At 34.3% G+C, this 20757-nt stretch overlaps 2 protein-coding genes across 3 annotated transcripts in view; one reads left to right on the forward strand and one right to left on the reverse strand.

Annotated features, from left to right (window-relative positions):
- Positions 1–20757, reverse strand: part of LOC106709879 (flotillin-2) — a 179334-nt gene that overhangs the window by 31677 nt on the left and 126900 nt on the right. The window lies entirely within an intron of this gene.
- On the forward strand, positions 8575–17022 carry LOC106709873 (glucose dehydrogenase [FAD, quinone]-like). 2 transcript variants are annotated; one of them, XM_045683386.1, is made up of 4 exons: positions 8575–8689; positions 14060–14230; positions 14501–14631; positions 15414–17022. In XM_045683386.1, the coding sequence occupies exons 2-4, from the start codon at positions 14071–14073 to the stop codon at positions 16992–16994; spliced, it is 1872 nt and encodes a 623-aa protein (XP_045539342.1). In that variant the 5' UTR covers positions 8575–8689; positions 14060–14070; the 3' UTR covers positions 16995–17022. The 2 variants fall into 2 exon arrangements, with proteins under 2 accessions (XP_045539342.1, XP_045539341.1); XM_045683385.1 differs by lacking the exon at positions 8575–8689 and adding an exon at positions 11791–11866.

Below are 20757 nucleotides of genomic sequence, written 5' to 3' on the forward strand. Positions count from 1 at the left end.
CAGTTTTAAAGTCATCTTATAAATATTTCATTGGGAAATGCTGAAAATTAGCACAAAAAATTAATAAACAATAGATAAAAATGTTTATTATGAAAAATAAATTCATTACTCTGTGCAATGAAAAGTATAACTTGACCCGAAGCAAACAATAACTTGCTACACCGTAAAAATCTGCTGAATCAAATGTCATTCAATACTTTAGCATACGAAATGTAAAATGATTCATTTGGATGTAGTATTCGTTAGGAAACATGTCCACTCACACCCAGTATTCGATAAAGACAGCTGTGTCTAGTACTAGAATTTTATTTGGTCTTCTTCCTGGTCTAGGAGCTATGATAATACTCCGAATGGCTGTACACTTGTACAGACCAGATATAGAAGACGCAGAACATCGAGTCAGAGACTATCCGTTCGAAAATCTTTACGATTGTTACGACTTTATTATAATTGGTGCTGGTTCCGCGGGTGCAGTGCTTGCTAATCGACTGTCAGAAAACACAAATTGGAATATACTTCTACTAGAAGCGGGTCAGGATGAAAACGTACTCGCTGACATTCCAGCTTTATTCCCAGCTTTACAAACATCAGCCATAGATTGGCAGTTTGTGACAGAACCTAGTGACACTTATTGTTTAAGTATGGTTGACACGAGGTGCAAATGGCCGCGAGGAAGAGTACTTGGTGGTTCCAGTACTCTAAATGCAATGCTGTACATAAGAGGTAACAAACGTGACTACGACAATTGGGCAAAAATGGGCAACATTGGCTGGTCTTATGATGAAATTATAAAATATTTCCTGAAATCTGAAGACATGAGGATACCGGAATATCAAAATAATCCATATCATGGAGTCGGTGGACCCATATCCATAGAACATTTTGCATATGAACAACCTATTACAGGGAAAATATTAGAAGCTTCGCAGCAATTAGGATATAAAATAATTGACGCCAATGGACCATCTCAAACGGGTTTTACTCGTTCCCATGCAACGTTACGTGACGGTCTGCGATGTAGCACGGCCAAAGGTTACTTAAGACCCGTTTCTAAAAGACATAACCTTCATATCAGCGTTCACTCTTTAGTTGAAAAAATACTTATAGATGAAAACAGAAGAGCATATGGTGTAAAATTTTTGAAGCACGAACAAACGAAAATAATCAAAGCAAGCCGAGAGATAATTCTATCAGCAGGATCAATTCAATCTCCACAACTGTTAATGTTGTCTGGTATCGGTGATAGCGAACATTTGAAAGAGGTCGGTATTTACCCTATTGTTAATCTACCTGGAGTGGGTAAAAATCTTCAAGATCATGTCGCGATGGGTGGTCATTCCTTTTTATTCGACAATCCGTACAACAACGGTACAGACTATTGCTTTAATTTAAACTCGGTTTGGTCTTTTGGTAATCTTATCGATTTTGTAGTAAATAAAAAAGGTTCTTTATATAGCATGATGGAGGCAGAAGCAATGGCATTTGTCAACACGAAATACCAGGATCCCGCGGAAGACTATCCTGATATTCAACTGTTTATTGCCCCCACATCAGACAATATGGATGGTGGATTATTTGGAAAAAGAGCTAATGGATTGACAGATGAAACATACGCCGAACTATACGAGGATGTTTTGTTTGAACCGTCCTTTTCTATAGTGCCACTGCTACTAAGACCTAAGAGCAGAGGATATATAAAATTAAAGGACGGAAATCCTTTCTCTCCACCACGGATATACGCAAACTATTTCGAGGATCCACAAGATTTAAAAACACTGGTAAGTAGTAAATAGTTGCTGTATAAAATACACATTGCGGTAGATTATGTATCATTTAGTAGTGAATATTTAATTTTCAGCAAGGCATAAAATAAAACTATTTATTAAGTGGTATGGAATTAGATAAGTCACTGTATTTAAAGGTTATATGGCAAAATTCTTTTATAAGTGTTGCATAATTAAAAAAAACAACAACTTGGCTTGGCTGAGCTGAGTTACAACAAAATAAAACATTAATTAACAACCGTGTAAAACTCGTCCGTGATAATTAATTTGAAAATTATTGCTATCACAGATAGAAGGCGCTCGGATAGTTGAGGCATTAGTCCAACAACCGGCCCTTCAGGCACTCAACGCGCGGCCCAACCCACACCGGAACCCGGGCTGTACCCAGCACGAGCTCATGTCAGATGAGCATTTGGAATGCCAGGCGCGACACCATTCGCTCACCATCTACCACCCGGTGGGGACGTGCGCGATGGGCAGCATTGACAATCCTAACGCAGTCGTCGATCCAAGATTACGAGTATGTTTTTTGTTTTATTTTAAACTCAACACTTATTCACGACCAAAAGACATTTAACTAAGATTGAGAGATTTCTTTAGAATTAAGAATAGTTTCTAACGAAATGGTATGTTAAGGTATAAACTATGTTGTAGCATTTGAACCTAGAGTTACAACATTAGCACAGTACGTCGAAAATGGCAAAAAAATTAAAGGAAAAAATTAAAAAATTTCAGGTTTACGGAGTCAAAGGATTAAGAGTAGTAGACGGTAGTATCATGCCTACAATCGTCAGCGGCAACACGAATGCTCCGATCATTATGATTGGAGAAAAGGCAGCAGATATGATTAAAGAAGACTGGATGCAAGGTGGCATTGATATTATCCCCTGTGAGAGTAAATACAAACAGAACGAAGAGACAATCGAAGCTGATTCACCTAATAGGATTAGATTCTCCCAACTTGGAACTCCAGATATTCTTAATGAAACAGCTAGCTTATTCCCGCAACTATCTAAAGGCTTTCTTCCTACAACAAACAAAAGAAGATCAAATACAACTCTTTTAACTTCTTTGAACAACGATAGAAAAGAAACATCGCTTCCAAATTCATACAATCCCATTCATCGCTACCATAGTTCTGACGTGTTAAAGACGTACGATGAAGATCGTATAAATCCAAACATATTGCAATCGTATTCAAATAACATCCCGCAATATTCTTTTAACTCAAACCCATTAGGAAACACCAATATAGTGAAAAATTCATTGTCAGGTTATTCTCCAATTAACCCATTTACGGAACTTACGGAACGTGATAAAATCCGTCCATTTTATGCAAGAAGACCTTATTATAAACAAAGAAACTTCCAATCAAGTAAACATAAATCATTCTACAATGTATGGAAGTCTCAAAACGTTCGACAGAGACCGAACGAAAATAAAAAGAAAATATATTTCACAACTGAAGAAGTGACATCACCTAAAGGACGGAAAGAATGTAAAATTTGGTTGTATTACGATGGAATTAAATATAAAGTTACAATATAGAATTATATTAGAAACCGAATTTTGTAATTAAATTTTATTATTTAACATACGAAAAAGATAACTTTACATTTGTTAGTTTCTTTGCCTTTAAATTTATTAATGTGAAGACACTAATCAATAGACAATAAAGTCTGTGATTATTTGGCATTTTCATTTTAATTTAATAGTAAATGTGTAACTTATGTTATTATAATGCCAGAGATTATAGTTTTAATATAGCACGTTAATTGTAGTGTAATTTGTCGGTTTTAATTTTAGTCCTAATCCAAATAAATTTATTTGTTATCAGGAGAATTTAATGTAGATTAAATTGCCTCACAGCATATCATTTTGACATTTGTCAGACTATTTATTATACTTTACAAGATATCACTATTACAAACAATAAGGGGAAAAGAAAAATCATCTCGCGGTTCGGGTGGTTCTAAGGTTTTTGCCACTTAAAAGACAGGACCTTAACGGGAAGGGAAAGAATATGACAAGACATCAGACGTATGTATATTTTATGCCACACGGGCGAAGCCGGGTGAGTCGCTAGTCTTGAATAAAACATTTTATCTGAAATGATTGTTACATAAAAAAGAATTATAGATATCAAATGTTATTTAAATAAAGATTCCTGATAGCGTGATAATGTTTTATGCATCGCTAATATCTCAGATAAGGTATTATTTAGTAGTTTTGATGTGCAGTGCAATTTAGTTTATATTATATCAGTCACACCAAGGTAAGGAACTCATAACCTGATAAAGTCAGCATCGGTAAGGTTTTTTCATAACTTTCTCTTTTATTTTGAATCTAATTACATAAAAATTTGGTATATTCAAGTCATTAATCGACAACAAAGCGCCACTATCACACCGCCCGTATCTGTATAAGCGAAAGGTTAACGCGCATTACTAAACTGCTCGTCTAACAAACAAATTTATATGTTTAACTGGTTCAATCGACGATGTTAAGGTGGTGAGGCGGTTCGGTGCCGGTTGGGCGAGAAATGGTGCAATGCGCGTTAACCTTAAGGCTAGATAAGACGAAAATAAAACATACCATTAAAAGTTTAATTTCAATGTATTTTGTGACAGATTTTGTCAACATGTGGGAGTGCGACCCGATCATATCTTCAGGACTAGCAAATAGTTACCATGCAGTAGGGCCCCTGTTCGTGCAGACGTTGCAAAGTTTGCTGGCGGCGCAGTGTGCTTTGTCAGGAGATCATCTATGGCCTTCTGATAATGCGGAAGCTGTTTTTGATGGTACATTCTACATTTATACTATTTCTAGTGCCACGAGCGAATAATAGAAACACATTAAAGAGAATTGGTATTAAAAACAAGGCAAATCAGCAAGAACCAAAAAAATCGTCTTGTTAATTTTATAATTTCATTGCACTTAATTTTAGGAGTATCTTTGCAATTTAATAGCTGCAAAGATCACTATTCTGTCGTCTTCATTGTAGACACCCGCAATATTATTCAGATTGTCGGTCAATTATATGAAAAGCCTACTAACACCGCGTTGGTTCGTGCGTGGTCCCCATTGTACATTCTTTTGACACTATTTATATTTGATCTTAGAGTAATACGTACGGTGTATAGCATCTTCGCTTTAATCTTGTTATTTTATATTTGACCAACACAGATCCTAGCTACGACTTCATAGTGGTGGGAGCGGGCTCTGCAGGCGCGGTAGTTGCAAATCGGCTCAGTGAGATAGCAGATTGGAAGATATTATTAATTGAAGCGGGTGGTAACCCCAACATGGCCACAGAGGTTAAATTAAAATTTTAAAAAATAAAATTTTTTAACCTTTAAACTTTTAAATAACTCTTTAAGAAGAATATGGGACATTTAGACGACAATATTGACTCGAAAATTTGATTGCTTCATATTCATTATTCTATCTGTAGTTTAACATAAAACAAAACTTTATAATTTTTCAGACACCATCGGCTTTGTATAATAATATGAACACTTATGTTGATTGGGCCTACAAACCACAACCACAAGAATTAGCTTGCAGAGGTTATAAACAAAATCGCTGTGCCTGGCCTCGCGGAAAGACTTTAGGAGGTAGCAGCAGTATCAATGCTATGTACTACGTCAGAGGAAATAAATTAGACTACGACGAGTGGGCTGCTAAAGGTAACACAGGTTGGAGTTATGAAGAAGTGCTGCCGTATTTTATTAAAAGTGAAAATATTTCGACAGTTTTAACCGAAGACAATAAAAATTTTCATGGAAAGGATGGCTATTTACACGTAAACAGGAATGAATTTAGGCATCCAATAGAAGAAATGATATTAAATGGCATGAATGAAATTGGTGTAAATGAAATAGATGACGCAAACGGCGCAAATCAAATGGGAGCCACCATATCATATACTACTATCAAAGATGGTATACGACATAGCACGGCGAGGGCATTTTTAAGTGTTATAAAAGACAGAAAAAATTTACATGTACTTAAAGATGCTTATGTCACAAAAATCCTATTTCATCCTAACACTAATAAAATGAAAGGAGTTTTAATACAAAAAGATGGAAAGGAGATACAAGTTGTTGCAAAGAAAGAGTTAATCATATCAGCTGGATCTATTAACACACCACAACTACTTCTTTTGTCGGGAATTGGTCCAAGAAAACATTTAGAAAGTTTGGATATAGAAGTGATAGCTGATCTACCGGTTGGTGAAAATTTACATGATCACGTATTTTTCCCTATTATTTACAGTTCTCCAAATAATGAAAGCCTTATGACATTTTCTACAATAGGTAGTAACTTTTTAGAATACATGTTTACTAATGAAGGCCAGTTTTCTGATATGACACCCAGCAGAGTGATCGCTTTTCTTAACGCCTCTGATCCAGACGCAGTTAGCCCTGAAGTACAATATCATTTTGGAGTCTATTCTCCACAAGTGAGTAATTATATTGACCTCTACGATTTACATGGCTTTAAAGATGAGGTGTCGCAAAAGTTTAAGGATATAAATAACAACACAGTTGTAGTTTCCATTTCAAACACATTGTTAAAGCCTAAGTCAAGGGGAAGGATATTGCTTAAAAGTAAAAATCCAAATGAATATCCTCTTATATTTGCCAATTACTTTCAAGACCCCGAAGACCTTCAAGTTCTGTTAAAGAATACAAGGAAGTTTAGCTTAATGTTAGAAAACACGAAAGCGTTCGAGTTTGGCAATTTTAAATTACAATGGATGGATATAGAAGAATGTAGAAAATTTGACAGGTCGTCTGATGAATTTTTAGAATGTTACGCTAGGCAAGTAACATTTTCCTTGTACCATCCTGTAGGAACAGCAAAAATGGGGCCTGATAGCGATGAGACAGCTGTCGTAGATCCTGAACTGAGACTTCGGAAAGTAGAAGGGGTCAGAGTAATAGATGCAAGTATTATGCCATCTATTGTCAGAGGTAATACTAACGCGCCGACTATTATGATTGGTGAGAAGGGAGCATCCATGATAAAGGATTTTTGGTTGAAGAACAAATAACTTACACCAACACGAAAATTGAAATTTTTGTACACATTGGACGCAATATTTAATTTAAAAATTCATGACTGACTGGACTATTATAACTACACTCCAATTTTAAATATTTTAATATAAAGTTATATCATATCGTTATGATAAATAATTATATATAATGAACTAATAAAAGATAATTTTATTTTATATAAGGAAATATAAAAATTCTTGCATTGTTAAAGATAATATAAATGAATATACAGTGAAATATGTAATACTACAAAATCAATATCAACAGGCAAACTAATGGTACCAAGAGTAAACAATTATTATGAAGACAGGTCACTTAAAAAACGCATCTGCGGTTGCGTTCCGTATGGAGATCCCGTGTCCCCCCGCTATCGCTGTTGGCGGCCACCGTGGGGTTTTAGTCGGTGCAGACCCGACATAACTTGTCTGTTTTCCCCAGACAGATAAGTATGCGTTAGGCATTTCCCCACGAAAAAAAAAAAAAGGCACTTAAAAAACGCACACCATATATTTTTAATAGTTTACCAGAAATATTAAGAAAACAAAATAGAAACGCTTTTAAAAAAAATGTTAAAGAATATTATATGTCACACAATATCTATCACAATATAATCTTACTACATAATAATATAAATGCGAATGTTTAGATGGATGGATGGTTGTTTGTTTGAAGATATCTCCGGAACCGGTTAACGTATCATGATGAAATTTGGCACAGATGTAGAACATAGTCTGGAAGAATACATAGGCTACTTATTAAGTTTTTTTTGATCCCGCGCGGACGTAGTTGCCAACGACAGCTAGTATAAGTATAAATATAGTAGTCTAATTTAATTTAATAATGTCTTAATCCCATAGACTAACGTCAGATATCGTTTTGTGGGACGAAACGATTATTATAAGATTTTTTGTAATTAAATAATAATAACTGCAGTGCCAAGACAAACTCCCTATTAATTCAAATCAAATTTATTCTATTGCAAATTTGACGATAAAACAAAAGTGTAAGGCGAGTTTTAACAGTAATATAGTCTGTAGCAACATTAGATACTGTACGAATGCGACGATCGGTTCAGTTCCACGATCACACAGAAGACAAGCGTAATGTGTATGTGCTGAAGGCCAAATTTTTGTCCTCTACCCCGTCCCATATTTTCTTATAACACTAGAATGGGAACGGGAAGTGGATTTCTCTATGTAGGGCATAGGAATAGGAAAATACAATTTTCTGAGGATCCCTTAACTTTGGATTAAAGGTTTCTGCAATTGATGTGGGCTATGGTCTCTGCTATTTGAATAAATTGAGGTGGCCGCTCGCTTGTTACCCTACACTATTAAAAAGCAGTTATTGAACGGTAAAAATCCAATCTCAGAGTTTCACTTGTACTCAGTCCGCGCGTGTATGTTCTGGCGAACGGAGTGTTTTTGTTCGGTGCTGTAATAAGACTTGTAAATACAGTAATCACTTCATAATAAAAGACTAATTTACAGTTCCATAAAAAATAAATCGATCAATTATTTAAAACATATACTGAAACTGTCTCTTTAACCCATGTGTTGATGCTGGTAAGATATATTTCTTAAATATTTCGCTTGCACATAATTAATTAAATCATATTCCGGACACTTGCTCAGTTTATAATGTCACTTGATATTTTATACCGACAGTAAATTGCGACCTGAGCGGATCACTCACAATGTGAGAAACTTTTTTGGACAAGTCAGTTGCGATTATAGTGATATCGTCAAATTGAAAACTGTTGAAGTTCACAAACGATCGGTGACATCCAATACAGTAGCTGTTGTTACGTCCGAGGAATTTTATATTAAGTGAAAACAAGTAAATATACTTATATGTACAGTACTGTATATGTTTTAATACATGCCATTTAAGATTTCGAATCTTTTATTGGTAGCAAAAAAATCTTAAAAAAATCAGCGTACGTCCTAGTCATGATGTTCATGCAAACATCGAAACGATAAATATCATGTTAGCGATGACATCATGATGTCAAAAAAACATAACAGGATAACATTTTCGCCACCAATAAAAAAGGAAATGAAAAAAATGAAGAACGAAGAACTTAACTAACTCTCTAACTCGTCGTAATTTTTTCAGCTTAATGTAGATGAAATTAATTTGACCCAAGACTAAGCTTTGTATTATAGCTAGTTAATTAATTCCTTTGACTATCTGTAACTGATACGAGGCGCCTAGCCACGGACTTAAATTCAAAGTTTCGTGAGACATTATCATTAACTAATATATCAGTGAACGACGGGCCGCGTCCACGAAATAATACCAGTCCCACTCACTCTGATGAAGGGCCCCCGATGGGCTCGAAACTAGTCGGTGCCGACACCGGACAAATGTACGTAAGCGTTTTAGCCGTTTCCTATATGAGTTTACGAACAGATTAGTAAGTAATAATAACAGAAACATAATGTAGTAAAATAAACTGACATCTCTCAACATTTATGCACACTTTTCTAATAAAATGTAATGAATAGTGATAAATACGAACCGTAAATGTCTAATCGATATTTTTAACGAAATTAAAGATAGAGCAAAAAGCAGTTTGGATTTAATTGCTACGAAACAGTAAATACAAGACTTGAAAATACAAAACACAAAACCGCAAAAACTTTGTAATTCGTTTAATAGATAAACATCTAACAAACTTGTCCGAGCGTCCTTCACATTTATAGAAAACTAGCTGTCGCCCGCGAATCCATTCGCACGAAATAAAAAATAAAAAAACTGAATTAGTAGTCTATGTGTTCTTCCAGACTTTTTTCTATGTCTATGTCAAATGTCAGCGAGATCCATGCAGTCGTTCAAACAACCATCCATCGATACATACATCTAAACATTCACATTTATAATATTAGTAAGATGTAAGATTACGTTAAGTGTTTATATAATTACATCTTGGAATAATGTGTAAAGGACAATGATAATGCCTTTTTTTATAAAAGCAAAGGTAGATAATTTGCTAATGACATTTAATAATGACCAATTTAAACTTCATAAATGACTAAATTGTCGATACACAAAAAAGTCTGAACTCAATAAACATGCCTTACGCCAGACGTTTCCAATTTACTTTGGACTAGTGGATTCTAGCAATCCAACCATGTTATATTAGTTTCGACGATTTACGATGCCTTGTACAAGAAGGGCCTTAGATTAAATTCTTGTCCAGTCAGGTGCTAAACAACTACGCTACCGAGATACTCATTCTGATATCTAGACAGTATAGTTAAGGACCCACTCGATCACATATGAATAAGTATAATGTTAGAATATTTTGGGTCAGAATCCAAAGTTTGGGAAACCCTGCTGTACGCCTTATCAAAATTGTGACTTTCTTAACCATTCTAAAGTTTGGTAAACTTTGTCCAGAATACAACGATACAATAATAATGTCTATAGTGTATAATTATTGTTATTTCGCAGTTGGTGTCGGCCGAAGTAAATAAGTGACATTTTATATTTGAGATGTATTAGACATACTTACGTTTATGTCCCTACTTCCTACAATTCAAAAACTAATTTAGAATGCAGCAGATAACCTCTTATCCTTTAAACCAGTGTTTCCCAAAGTGGGCGATAACGCCCCCTTGGGGGCGTTTGAAACCTAGGAGGGGTCGATAAAGGCCCCAAAAAATGGGGGCCATTGAAATTAATTAAAGTAATGAAATTGTGGTTTTTAAGTTTTAGGGCTGAATAAAAATTAGGGGGCTCTGAAATATAATTGATTTTCAAGGTGAAAAAAATAAGTTTGACAATCACTGCTTTAAACAAAGAAATAATTATCAAAATCGGTAAAAAAATTGAAAATTACGAACTAATACATAGTAACGTTCCTTTAATTTTGTCCAGCCGCGCGCCGCAGTAGCATTTTTCGAATGCGCGTAGTTTTTAATCATTTGATATCTTCCAAACTATTTATCAGAATTACATAGTTTGAAAGGCTAATGTAATCTGCATTTAATACTCTAACCTAAAATCATATTTATTTGGATAAGGATTCATATCGAATATAATATAATAGCGCCGTAAGCTTACGACTCTGTCTTTCGTGTGCATTGAATTGTGAGAATTGAAAAACACATTGGTACATGGCGGGATTCGAACCCACGACTTGCAGATTACAAGTCAAATACTTAGCCCCTGGGCCACCGACGCTCTTAAAAATAACTTACATTCGCGCAAATAACGTTACCCAGGGCTAACGTTTTAGCTGGGTAAAAAAGGTTATATTAGTCAGTATAAGGACTTGTTCACGTTGACTCGCGGGCGCGATGTATCAAACATATGACTTAATATTCAAGTATCCACGAAAGTGTCCATGTAATTTACACGCCGTTTAAGTAGCGGGCGATCTGGCGACAGGCTCGCGACTATATTAATGTACTAAGATAATTGTGTGAGTTCACGTCGAATTATAATTATACACTATAATTATAGTGGCAGAGCGCGCGATTCATTTACGAGATCAGGTAAGTTCAACCAGTTTTAGTGCTACAGGAATATTTGGTCCGCTGGCTGGGCTTAAGTCAAGCTAAACAATGACCGCTTACTAGCGAACGTCTGGTCACTTACATAATGTACACGACCAGTATAAAAAGTTTGCGACTTTAGAGAGAAGAAGCAGTCCCTCACTTTACATTTCTCATTTCTAAATGGAAACTAAGGGTGTCCCTTTGTGATCAATTAGTGCATCAGTTAGTCTTGAATAATACGTAACTAATTTTCATTAAATCTGTTGTATGCCCATCCCAGAGACATCATTTAAGTAAATAACATATTCAGGTCCGCACATTTTGATAGTCTTTTATCGCTAATCATTGTTATTGTAACGCAGGGTCATTATATATATTATGTATGATATAATTTAATCGCCTGCACCTCCCCAGCATTCAGTACGTTGTGTCCAGTGCCCGAGTGACAACGAACTTATGTATTAAGTTAACATTTTAACATCTTACCATAATAAAGTGATTCTTTAAGGTAAATTTACGTTTTTGTTCTATAACCATTTAAACTTTCGCATTTAATAATATTGTTAATATTGGTAATAATATTGGTGCAGCGGTCGCTTTGCTTTCTAGCGAAATCAGGTGGCTCCAGATCAGGCTATCCCAAAGAGGTCAATATCGTCGATATACCCCTGGGGTCGATATTGAACTTGAGCATTGCTAATTCTCACTCTGTCTTCTTCTATTGACCTAAGTCAGAATGACTAATAATAATAATTGATCTTAAAAGTAGGTAATTTGGCCATGGAGGTCTGCGGTAACGGTCCATTTTGGAAAAGGGGGTCACCTGTCCAAAATAGTTTGGGGATCCCTGGTCTAGATTATATCAAATGACTTAACCATACATAGGTATTAATAAAATTGGATTATTCTGTAATGTCGCGAATAAAAAATCATGTTTCGTACACGTTGTTGATAATGAATAACTAATTTTTACCATTCTTGTCTGACTTTATGTCTGTCTACATGTCACGTTTGCGATTTTAATTGGAAGGTAGTAGCTGATGTGAATACATTTTGACTTAACATGAATGTTTTGATAAATCCTTTATATCTAGTACATTCTAATATGTCTACTTCGGTCCATCAGCTTTTATCACTGCAATTCACAATCAATAATATTATATATGTAAAGTACCTACTTATCATGATAATTTTGTGTGCGACAGTGTGCGCTTCGGGGAACTTTTGACACCCTTGTAACATGGAATAAGGTTGTAAATCATCGATAAAACGTTGAAATTTTGAACATAGACATACGTAACAACATCAAAACTCGTTACAATGATTTTAATTTATAATTTTACCGTTTCAGACATTCTTTTATAATATACATTAACCATACGAACTTGACCTCTAGGAATAAAATAAATTGATAAGACGATTGTGATGCCCCGTAACTGCCAAGGCTAGAATGCATTGTTTAACACAGCAGTACCTCAATTTTTTATTTGGCTTTTAAAATTATATGGTTTATATGGTCAGAAAACCTCTGATGCACATTTTCCAGGTGCACATCGTGCACTCTGCCAGGTATTCCATAGAACCCAGGGAGTTGAAAGAGACCACATCATTTTAAAAGTTAAAACTATATGCTGTTAGATAAAGTTATGTAAACTAGCTGTCGCCCGCGGATGGAATCATATATTAACAATTGGTCTATCTATTCTTCCAGATTCTGTTCTACATCTATGCCAAATTACATCAAGATCCTTTGAGCCGTACCATAGATACCTTCAAACAAACATATATCCATACATTAAAAAATTCGCATTTATAATATTAGTAAGATAGTAAGAATTAAGATAAAAGGCTAAAACGATTAAATATACGTGAGTGTTTTAGCCGTTTTTATTGTATATAAATTAATGATAATGTCTCACAAAAATGAGAATAATTTAAGTAAGAAAATTCAACAGTTTGTTTCAATAAATGCAAATTATTATTATTTTTTTATGGAATTAATATTCGTTTTTATTTCTTTTAAGTTGCAGTTTATTTTAATATTTTCTTGTTAAGATTGCAAAAATAAGTTCCCATGAATTGTCTTATTTTGAGCTCTTGTTAATTTCCACGACTAATTTGAATAAAATAAGCAATTTTAAAATTAATTAATGCATATGACGAGTTATTTCTTAGTTTTTCAAAAGAAATATGATATTTCTTTAAAACCTTTATCAATTTTTGCTGATAAGTAATCGCGATAATTTTAATTCTTTATTATGTTTTTTTCTAACGTTGTTTGGGTAAGATTGCAATCAGCAATAACATCACTGGTGAAAATCATACTTCTATGTTCTTAACTTTTCTTGTGACGTATCTTAAAAGGACCGTAAAGAACAAAAGCGATCTTACTAATATTATAAGTGCGAATGTTTAGATAGATGGATGTATGTTTTCTTAGAAAGTACCTCCGGAATGGGTCAACGGATTGGTGAAATTTGGCACAGATTATTATAGACTTATTATGTTTTTATTTTTAAATACCGCGCGGACAGAGTGGCTGGCGACAGCTAGTTAAATATATATCAAACAAAGTACCTATTTTTGTAGTTGCCTGACATTTTGTATGACAATTTTCAAGCTCGCACGACTAGGAGCTAGAGTGGAAATAGTGGTCTTAGAATTCCTTTATTGTAATTTGACATAACATTATTGTTTGCAGTTATAGTCAGCATGTGGGCGTGCGATCCAGTGCTGACCACAGAGATCGTCAACAGTTACCAAGTGGCGGGGCCGCTGTTCGTGCAGTCGTTGCAGAGCTTCTTGGCTGCACAATGCGCCCTCGCAGGGGACCATTTGTGGCCACCAGATGCAACGAAAGCTGTTATTGATGGTAATTAAACATTATGCAAACGCTTACTATGTAATGTAGGAGATCCGTATAATGTGGACACCATTGGACATGGCTGGTGAGGATGATGATTACGATAAAGGTCATCACTCATTTGTATACTACGTAGTATGTTACATTTGTAAAAGTTGTATGCAAAGATAAGCTACAAAAATTAAAAAGTGGGCTAATAGCCTTACACTATAAATCTTACTTTTACAACATCAGTGTTTCTCAGGTAAATATTATAAAAATAAAATATCCGTCCTACAGATCCTAACTATGACTTCATAGTTGTGGGAGCAGGGTCCGCGGGCGCCGTGGTCGCCAACAGACTGAGCGAGGTGCCATCATGGAAGGTTCTACTTGTAGAGGCTGGCGGTAATCCAACCATATCCACAGAGGTAAAGAATATACCTAGTTATATAATATGTACCAATATTATAGATATGAAACCAGAAATTGACTTAAAAAAATAATAAATCAAACTTATACTTCTATAATAATCTTATTTACTCTGTGGTTCAACTCGTTATATGCTAATAACCTTTTATCGCATAATAAGTTCAAGTTTAAGGTCAATTTCATTTCCTATCTATAGTTTAGTTTGCAATTCTTTTCAATTAAAATAGCATTATAAATATACAGTCTTAATATGCATTTACTTGATATTATAAACTCGAAAGTTAAGATGCATGGATGGATGGATGTTTATTTGTTACAAGGTATCTCTGGAACGGCTCAACGGATCTTGATAAAATTTGGCACAGATGTACAACATAGTCTGGAGGAACACATAGGCTACTAATTATGTTTCTTTTTAATTCTGCGCGGACGGAGTGGTGGGCGACAGCTAGTACTATTATAAATGCGAATGTTTGGATGTATGGATGGATGGGTGTTCGTTAGAAGGTATCTCCATAATGGCTACATAGATCTCGATAAAATTTGTTACATTTAGATATAGAGTAAGTCTGGAAGACCATATAGGCTATCCATGATCCCGGAAATGTGTACGATTCCCGTGGGATACCTTTGATTTACATTTTCATTCGATAATTCCGCAACGGTTCAAAACATCTTTTGAAATTTGGCACAGATACAGTATATAAACTAGAATAACTAACACACGAGATACTTTTCATAGACGAAGTCAATACTACAAATATATCATTGCTATTTACAGATACCACAACTATTCTACAATAATATGAACACTGACTTAGATTGGGGCTACAAACCTGAACCGTCGGAAACAGCTTGCAAAGGATATAAACAACATCGTTGTGCCTGGCCTCGCGGGAAAGTATTAGGAGGCAGTAGCAGCATCAATGCTATGTTCTACGTCAGAGGAAACAAAGTCGACTACGACGAATGGGCAGCTATGGGGAACACCGGTTGGGGTTACGACGAAGTATTAGATTATTTTAAGAAAAGTGAAAATTTTTCAGGACCATTAACGGATGAAAGTAAGAAGTATCATAGTAAAGGAGGCTACCTTAATGTACATAAAGCCGAAGCAGCTCATCCTTTTGAGGATTTAATTATTAAAGCGGCTACAGAAGTAGGAATAAAACATTTAAATGATATAAACGGTGCTAGTCAAATGGGAATTACTACATCATATTCTACTATTAAAGATGGAAAAAGACATAGTACGGCGAGAGCATTTTTAAGTGTTATAAGGGCCAGACCAAATTTGCATGTAATGAAAAATAGCTTCGTGTCTAAAATTCTGTTTCATCCGAAATCAAATAAAGTCCGGGGAATATTGATCCAAAAAGAAAATGAAGAAATAGTAGTTAACGCAAAGAAAGAGGTTATATTATCTGCTGGAAGCATAAACACTCCACATCTGCTTCTTCTCTCTGGCATAGGACCTAAAGAACATTTGGATAGTTTCAATATAGAAGTAAAAGCAGATTTACCAGTTGGCGAAAATTTACAAGACCATGTATTCTTTCCCACTTACTTCAGCACACCAACGGAACAAAAGTTAGTGACCCTGCCTGCCATTACTACAGCTTTTTCTGAATATATTTTAACTAATGAGGGCCTTTACGCAGATGTAAACCCTCACAGAATTATTGCTTTTGTTAATTCAAGCGACCCAGTCGCTATTAGCCCAGAGGTACAATTTCATTATCTTGTACTACCTCCTAAGATGGATGATTTAATAGATATTTTGGGTCTGCATAATTTAAACGAAGAAATACGGAAAAAATTTGAAGAAATAAATGAAAATAAATTCGTAATAGTTGTTTACAACGTCTTACTAACGCCCAAATCAAAGGGAAAGATAATGCTTAAGAGTACAGATCCAAGGGAACATCCACTTATATTTGCTGATTATTTTAAAGTACCTGACGACCTAAGTGTTTTAATAAGAAATGCGAAAAAGTATATTTTAACATTGGAGAATACGGAATCTTTCAAACAACATGGCTTGAAGCTGAGTTGGTTAGATATAGAAGCATGTAGGAAATTCGATAAAGGTTCTGGCGAATTTTTAGCATGTATTGCAAAGGAGATGACTTTCTCATTGTACCATCCAGTGGGGACTGCTAAGATGGGGCCTGATGGCGATGGAACATCAGTCGTAGATCCTGAATTAAGAGTCCGTAAAATTGAGGGCTTAAGAGTTATTGACGCGAGTGTGATGCCATCTATTGTCAGAGGTAATACAAACGCACCAACAATTATGATAGCCGAGAAAGGCGCAGACATTGTGAAAAAGTTTTGGATAAAAGAGCATTCTGAATTATAATTAAGAACAAATAAACTTTTTCATTAACTTTGGTATAATTAAATTGTTTATTACAACCCTTTTGAATATGAGTAATGAGTATATTTGATAAATGAGTATGTTTTGCCATGTTTCATCTGCGAAGGAAAAAAATATAAATTATTGCCTTATAAGAAATTTGCTTCACTAATTTGCCCTCGTATAACATGGATTTTTATATGTATTTTTGGTCAGGACATTTAATACATATATTTTAATATTTTAATATTTAAATTAATTGTTAAATATGTAAGTTTTCGTTGCCACCCATGACACGCATTGTATTTTAATTCCGTGTATTAATTATTCTTCATTTAACTGAGAATTTAAATAAATTGTAGTAAATTTACAAATCACTTTTATGGTATATCTTAGGATTTATAAATAGCATACGTGTTTATACATGATAATTGCTAGCATCAAAATTTAAGGCACTCCTAAGATATAGTATTATACCTTAGATATAGTATTGTTCAACTTTATCTAGTGAATTTAGCACAGAGATTCTAATCAAGGATAAATTTATCATTTATATTGAAGTTATATTGAAGATCTTATGCAGATCATATCAATATCATCAAGAGTAGAACAATATCAAATGTAAACTAGTTTTACAAAGTATCGAGTTACAATTCGCGTAATGAACAATCCAATTCCATTTATCGTAGTATTTAACAGAGTGTTCTAGGAATCAAAACAACAAGGAAGTCTATTTGGCGTATAACCAGTGAGTACATTTTATTATTTGATTTGTCACTGAATTCTTTTCATGCTATAAAATTATTCTATAAGTAGATACAAAATATATTAATAGTCGAAATGAAAAAAAAAACTAGACATTTTCCTAGACATTGTTATTATTCATATTTACTTTTTCTGAAAACATCTCACTGTTTGTAAATAAATTTTATTTTATAAATTAGCAGAAAGAGATAAATACAATATTGCTATAAAATAAGCAAGGCGTTATTGTGAAATAAAGTGCACTTAGAAAAACAACACAAAAATTGTCGAATAACTGACGTAAGTAATGTGTATTTTATTCAGATATGGATACGCTCTCTTCTAATATTGCTTCCGTATGTCCATTGGGATTTTCGAATACGGGAGGTGAAATGTTTATAAGAGCAGTGACAACAATGATTGCTGCACACTGCTCCATTATAAATAACGGCGAATGGCCAGATGATAGAACAGAGGAAGTGATAAAAAAGTCAAACGGTAAGAGTCACGTATAGTTAAAATATATTATCTAAATATTTCGATACCTATTATAGAATTGGAATCAAACCCATAGACAATTTATAACAGCCCTGACATAAAGTATTAATGTATGACTGATATTGTTTTTTTTTAGATTTGTAAACAAATACCTCTTAAATTTGATCGACAAGGAGAGCCAAGTAGTCATGCCAATCTTTGATTTATTTCTAATCCTCTAAAGATGACCCTTATTTCCTGTCACTATTATAGTTGGAGAGTCGTACGATTTCATAATAGTGGGGGCTGGCACGGCAGGTACAATAGTAGCCAGTCAGCTGTCCAATATTAATCCAACATGGTCAATACTCCTCGTAGAAGCTGGCGAAAATCCTGATATTCTCAGTGAGGTAAGCTCTTTTATTAGAACTACATTTTATATAAAACTTAACGTTTAGGATATTTATAAAAGAGATATGACATAAATGACATAAGTAATGGCTATCTCAGAACAAACCATGATAGAATCAATCAATCAATTAGGAAGTACTTTATTTGTATTTCAGGTACCCGCCTTTCTATTTCTTAATCAAAATAAGAAAAACGACTGGAAGTACAAAGTACAACCTAATGGAAAAAGTTGCTTGGGTTTCGAAGACAATAGTTGCATTTGGAGTAAAGGGAAATGTATGGGCGGTTCTAGCTCCATTAACGCTATGATATACATAAGAGGGCATCCACAAGATTTTGCATCTTGGGGTAAAGGTTGGGATTACAACGCACTTTTACCTTATTTTGAGAAACAAGAAAAATATTTGAACATATCCGATCACGATAAAGTCGATGACAATAAGTGGTATGAAATCATTAGTGAAGCATGGAAGGAATTAAATTTTTCATCGCAGAAAAATCAAAATTATGAAGCTGTAATTGGCACTAAAAGAGCTAAATTATTGATAAAAGAAGGTAAACGCTACAACACGGGAAAAGTTTATCTACAACGTGCAAGCAAACAAATGCATATAATAAAAAATGCACATGTGGAAAAAATCATCATAGATTCCGTACACAAAAAAGCGATCGGAGTAAGAATAAGACAAGAAAATAGCAAAGTATTTGACGTTATGGCGTCAAAAGAAGTTGTTTTAGCAGCAGGTTCCATAGCAACTCCTCAATTACTGATGCTGTCAGGAATCGGACCAGAACATCACTTAGCTGATAAAGATATCCCATGTTTATTAAATTTGCCTGTAGGTCAAAATTTGCAGGATCATTTAACAGTTCCACTATTTCTTAAAACAAATTTGGATATTAATCTTCCATCTGACGCAATGGATTTATATTTGTTACAGTATATGCTAAATAGAAGTGGTCATCTCTCTACTATTGGTATAACTGATTTTGTAGGATTTATTAACACTGATAATTCCTCAAACCAACCCAATATACAATTCCACCATATGTATTACCCTAAGAGCAATAAAATTTCTCTTAAACGTTACCTCGATGGTGTTGGATATAGAAAGGAAATCGTTGACAATGTTATTAATTTAAACAATAATTATAATTTATTAGGCATATATCCTACTTTATTACATCCTAAATCTAAAGGAACAATAAGATTGCGCAATAAAATACCAGATACAAACCCAATAATTCTAAGTAACTACCTAGAGGATCCTAACGACGTGCAAACGTTAATCAAGGCTATTAAATTCGTACATAAATTAGAGAATACAGATAAGTTTAAATCTTTAGGCATTGAAATTAATGATATAAATATCAAAGAATGTTCACATCATACTTTTGATACGGATATTTATTGGGATTGCTATATAAGACATATGGGAATGACAATTTTTCATCCAGTAGGTACTGTTAAAATGGGAGATGACGATAACAGTGTAGTCGATTTTAATTTGTTAGTACGTGGATTGAAAAATCTAAGAGTTGTAGATGCTAGTGTAATGCCGAGCATACCAGGAGCCAACGTGATGGCAGCTACTTTAGCAATCGCACAAAAAGCTGTAGATATAATCAAGTTAAGATATTCACAGAAAGAGGAATTGTGAATGATTTTTCATTATGAGTTCAATTATTATATTGTTATATGATGTATGATCCATTTTTATTATAAAATTAAATTGTTAAATGGTAATAAATTTATATTTTTTACTTCTATTTGTTAAGAGAGAATAATAACTAAATAATTAAACTTATACAAAGAGATAAAATTGCTTTAGTTAATGGTGTTTGTAGGACCATAGGGTCCCTAAAGATGATTAAGGACAGACACTGGCTCACCACTACCACACTGGAGCGCAGGCGCACGTCCGCTTCGTACCGCGTTCGTCACTCAACTACCCAGAGACAGCTGTGCCTTCCAGTGTGGTACATGAGACAGTGAATTGTATCTATTCCATAGACACAAACACTACATCCCTTCCTTGTTAACAAGTTTTATTTTATTATTATTTTCAACTCAATCAACATCTTATATATATTTTTTTTACTGTAATTATAAATTAATAATTTCCAACCAGAT

Source organism: Papilio machaon, chromosome 21, assembly GCF_912999745.1.
Source record: "Papilio machaon chromosome 21, ilPapMach1.1, whole genome shotgun sequence".
Taxonomy (NCBI): Eukaryota; Metazoa; Arthropoda; class Insecta; order Lepidoptera; family Papilionidae; genus Papilio; species Papilio machaon.

Excerpts from the sequence above, each read along its gene's own strand:
- LOC106709873 (XM_045683386.1), top strand. The coding sequence starts at position 14,071 with ATGTGGGCGTGCGATCCAGTGCTGACCACAGAGATCGTCAACAGTTAC. Across the intron at positions 14,231-14,500 it reads AACGAAAGCTGTTATTGATG|ATCCTAACTATGACTTCATA; the intron begins GTAATTAAACAT and ends TCCGTCCTACAG. Across the intron at positions 14,632-15,413 it reads ATCCAACCATATCCACAGAG|ATACCACAACTATTCTACAA; the intron begins GTAAAGAATATA and ends TGCTATTTACAG.